Here is a 4,330-nt window from a genome sequence, read left to right on the forward strand (position 1 = left end):
TTTGACACTTGCATGTGTCTGCGCAGTTTACACGTGGTGTATTTGTAAACTGCACTTCTGCATGACTTGCGGCACTCAGCTCGAAGATGGTACAGACGATAAAGACTTTAGACTTCATCATTTTCTAGTGTCTCCTATACAGCTGCGTCTTTCTTGTACTAAATTTGACAGCATTGTGGATAGATCTATTTTATTTGCAGTCTCTTTTGCAGCAGATGTTCAGTGTTAATGAAACAATACGCGATTAGTACAGCTTGTTTTTAGTGGGGCCGTTAAAAAAGGATCAGCTTCTCACGAAGAGGATTTAAAATGACCTTCAGTGCAGTGCCCTGACATTATGGAAAGCTTATTTGATGCTTGTGAGCAGATATATCGACAAATAATTGCTATAAAACGTCTCATTTCCTTAATTATTTTTGCGTAAAAACACATGTGGCTTTGCTGAAAACTTTCCACTCGTAGATTTAACTTATACCATTCTATATCCATTTTAACTGTGCTCCACTTCAATTCATGCTATTTTTTCTCTAAAATGACGAAACAGTTCTTATTTATGAAATTCAAATCTTATGCTTTATTATTGCTTCTATTTGATGGCAACCTTTTACCACATACTGCCGTAACAATCAGTTCACGTTGGAGATTTTCGTGGGTGTGATTGTTCTTCCGCTTCATATCATACTTGTTGTTAGTGCACATCGTTGAAGGTTTGGTAGCTTGGGTCCATAACGTTTCCTTGGCCGTTGCTTCTGCTATTGTAGTACTCTCCGTAAGGTCTTCGTTGGTGACAAGCCTTATATAGGTTGTTGCTTCTTCAAATGGTATCAACTGTCTCTATGGAACAACAGCGCAGTTGTTGAGTGTTTTTTAAAAACTTCTATACCTCATAAATATCCTTCATTGATTTATAAATGCGTTATTTAAGCTTTTCGTGCATGTTCATTCTTCTTTTGCCATTAACCTCAACCCACTAGCAGTTCTTATTTTAAAAGCCTTCTTCCTATAATATTGTATTGGTTTCCACAAATGTTAGCTATAATTACTACACATGATAAGAAAACTTACGCATTACATTACACCTACCCAATCCCTTCGTTATGCTTTTGATACAGTTTCTTCATCTATCTCTTTCGTTTATCTCCCTTAACAACTATACATTAGGCTCCTGTAGTAGATTGAAAACTACAGTCGCCATCATCATCTCCTCAGTCGTATCTACCCATTTCTGTGGGAAATACGCCGTTTCAGTGGCACTTTCAATGTATTATTTTATTCTGTTCTGTATGATTTCGAATGTCCTTGTTCATTTTCTTCTTATTCTTTTTTGTATTTTGTTATTGTTTCTATGTATAACGTATCACCACCACTTGACCTTCTAATTTGATTCTCTATCTTCATCATTGTCCACTCCCATAGTCACCATTTTGATTATTATACCAGTTGTAATGTTTGTGTTTGATGACGCGCATATTTCATCTTTTTCTCTCTCCTTGTCTTTCTGCGTTTCCTAAAATAGTATTTGTCGTAGTCTTCCACTTCCAATCACTTACTTTCGTACTAAGTATCATTTCAATCTTTCTTTTGTTGTAAGTACTTTTGTTATTGGCTTCCAGTTCGTTGTACTCACTCACTCTTTTTGATTTTAGTAAACACACACTCCAAACTCTTTCCTACACTCCCTATCTTTAATATTATAACCATAACTGATATGTATAAAAGAAATAAATAACAAAAACAAAAATAGTAAATTACATGGCAGAACTCATTTTACATACACAATCTCCATAATAGTTTACACCCATAGGCCACTATCATATCTAATTCTAAAGCACTCAAAAGTTTTAAAAAATTGTAAAAAGAGTTGAAATATAGCAAAATCTGTTTAAGTACTAGAATACTACTAAATCCAAAAAAGCAGAAACAATCAGAGCAAATTTCTTATTGACAAGAAAACTGGAATCTTTGCAAGCATTATTATCCCATTTGCAACCATCATTACACTCACCCTCACTTTTCTTGTCGGAGCACTTTAATTCAGTTTTGCCATCTTTTCCTGCTTGTTTTACTCCTGCTTTTTCTTCATCTTCTTTCGTTAAGGTAGACTTTTTGCATTCATAATTTGTAGAAACAAAGTGACACCCTGGCGTCTTGGCGCAGACAGTTTCATTTTTGTCCCCTATGTCGTTGCAAACTTTTTCGGGTTCTATTTTTGCGCTGCTTGCACGTTTCGCTTTTTCCGCTTCTAAATCTTTTGTCAGCTTCAAAAACTTGTTAGTGCGCTGTAACTGGTAGTATTCTAGGATTGCAAGAAGTTTTGGCGTGTCAGTTATCTCTCCAAGCTTCGTCTGTGCTTGCAGCCCTGCCACTTTTTCTGGAATCTCAAAATCATGGATCTTCTTGATGAGCTGCTGCCATTTGTCCTCCGTGTGCTTCCCGAAGTATTTAGCTAGCTCGTTTTGAACTTCAGTTGTTGCCGCGTCGGCCTTGTTCAGCCAGACTAACTTTAGTAAGTCAGAAATGCCGTCTTTATCGGTTATATCTCCTGTAGAGTTTTTGTATGCTGGGTCGGCTGCTCCGACGAAATCTTTAGCTGCTTGCCATGCCGCGTGCCAGGCCGGGCTGCTCGCTGCTTTGCCGTTATCCATACTGCTCAGGTCTGCTATTGTTATTTCTGCTCCGCCGGTTTTCGGCGCAGTTATATAGCCGTCTAGGAACTTTACGTCCGCTGCAGTGTTGCCGTCTGTGCCGAGGCCATCTGTGCTGCTGCCGCTGGTTAGGCTGCATTTCTTGTCGTTGTCCTGGTTTGAGTTGCTTCCGCCGATGCCTTTGAGGATCGCTGTGAAGCCGGCTTCTGTCAGCTGTGTTTGCGGCCTTTTTCCAGGTTGGGGTCTTGACAGCTTTAGCCGACATTTAACATCTCCGATGTTGTCGCCGTTTTTTGTTACGGCGTTGTTGCCGCTATTGTCGAGCATGCACCCGTTGTTGCCGCTCGTTCCTTCGTTCGTTTGCAATAGCAGGCTTAGGTATTCGTCTAATTTACCTTTGAGATATGCGGCCGTGCTTGCCGCGCGCACCGCATGTCTGCTTGTCCGTTGTTCCAACGTGGTCAGTGCGTTGGTGGTGGCTAGTTTATAGTGCGCTGCCATTAGTCCTGCTGCCGTTGCCTCTGTAGGGCTTGATGCCGCGGCCGCGAACACTTCTGCTTGTACAGCCGCCACCGTCTGTTTTTCTATTGCCTTTGTTGCCTCTACTATTTGTTGCATGCTATGGCCTGGTGACGCATCCAGCTCTTCAGAAAGGTCGCAAAGTGGTTTCCACACTGATTGTTTGAGTCCCATCTTGGCTGTAGCGGATGCTCGTTGAGCGAATGTTAGCTGGGCCATAAGAAATACTAGCACTGACCTTGCACCTAGCTTTCTTACCATGGTGTTTTTTGGTGTTATTTTTCCGCTGTCGTCCTAAGTGTATTTCTTGAAGAAGACAGTATTGAGTTTTAAAAGTTCCCAGTATTGCTGCAGAAGCCTATTTAGTCGAATGCTTCTTTTCTGTTATTGGTGTGCCGCTCCGCTTCTGTGGAGCCTCTTCATAGCCCCTTTTCCAGCCCATAACGCACCGCTAAAACGAACTGAATTCTTGATAAAAGTTATATCGCTGACGCTTATCAGACATTTTAATTGCTACCAGTTTGTGGTCGGCCCATTTCTCTTAACTTTTTGTGCTTTTCTATCCTTACAGCCACTATATTAACTGAACGCAGCTACTCTTAATGTTTCAGGATATGAATGGCCATCAGATTAAAAGCCACAATGACCAACATCATCTCTGCAGTGGCAACTATCTATTTTTGAGTGAAAGACGGCATACCATCGGCTACTTTTGATATACTATCTGCCATATTGCGCCGCATTGTCGCACCTTCGTGTCTCATGCTCTGTATTTTCTTTCCCTATTTTTACTCTTTATGGCTGGAACTGCACTTTTTCTTGAAGCCCTTTCCATTTGTAACTTAAATGCTCGTACTTCTTTCATTTGGACAAGCCTGTTCTTTGTTGTGAGGTTTGTTGGTAAATATCGCTTTCTGTTAGACTTCTCAATACAAAAACATGAAAGGGGATGAAATGTTTACGATAAATGGGTGTTTTTGGTGAGGTTTTCTCGGTGAATATGGATGATAATGCACTGCTCTATGGCGCTCAGTTTTTAATCTGCTATGCTCGCCATTTAATGTGACCTTTCAAACTTTTAGTTTCATTCATTTTAGAAAATATAAAACAGGTAGTATTTTGAATAACTTTAGAAAAAAGCTTAGTGTAAGGATTACTAATTCTTA

At 40.1% G+C, this 4,330-nt stretch overlaps 1 pseudogene across 1 annotated transcript; it reads right to left on the reverse strand.

Moving 5' to 3' along the window:
- Window positions 1-1,889: 1,889 nt before the first annotated feature.
- Window positions 1,890-3,356, reverse strand: TEOVI_000051300:pseudogene (annotated as a pseudogene). The gene has a single exon. A coding segment is annotated over exon 1 (1,467 nt).
- Window positions 3,357-4,330: the final 974 nt, after the last annotated feature.

The sequence above is a fragment of the Trypanosoma equiperdum genome (assembly GCF_001457755.1).
Source record: "Trypanosoma equiperdum strain OVI genome assembly, contig: ctg_18, whole genome shotgun sequence".
Classification (NCBI taxonomy): domain Eukaryota; phylum Euglenozoa; class Kinetoplastea; order Trypanosomatida; family Trypanosomatidae; genus Trypanosoma; species Trypanosoma equiperdum.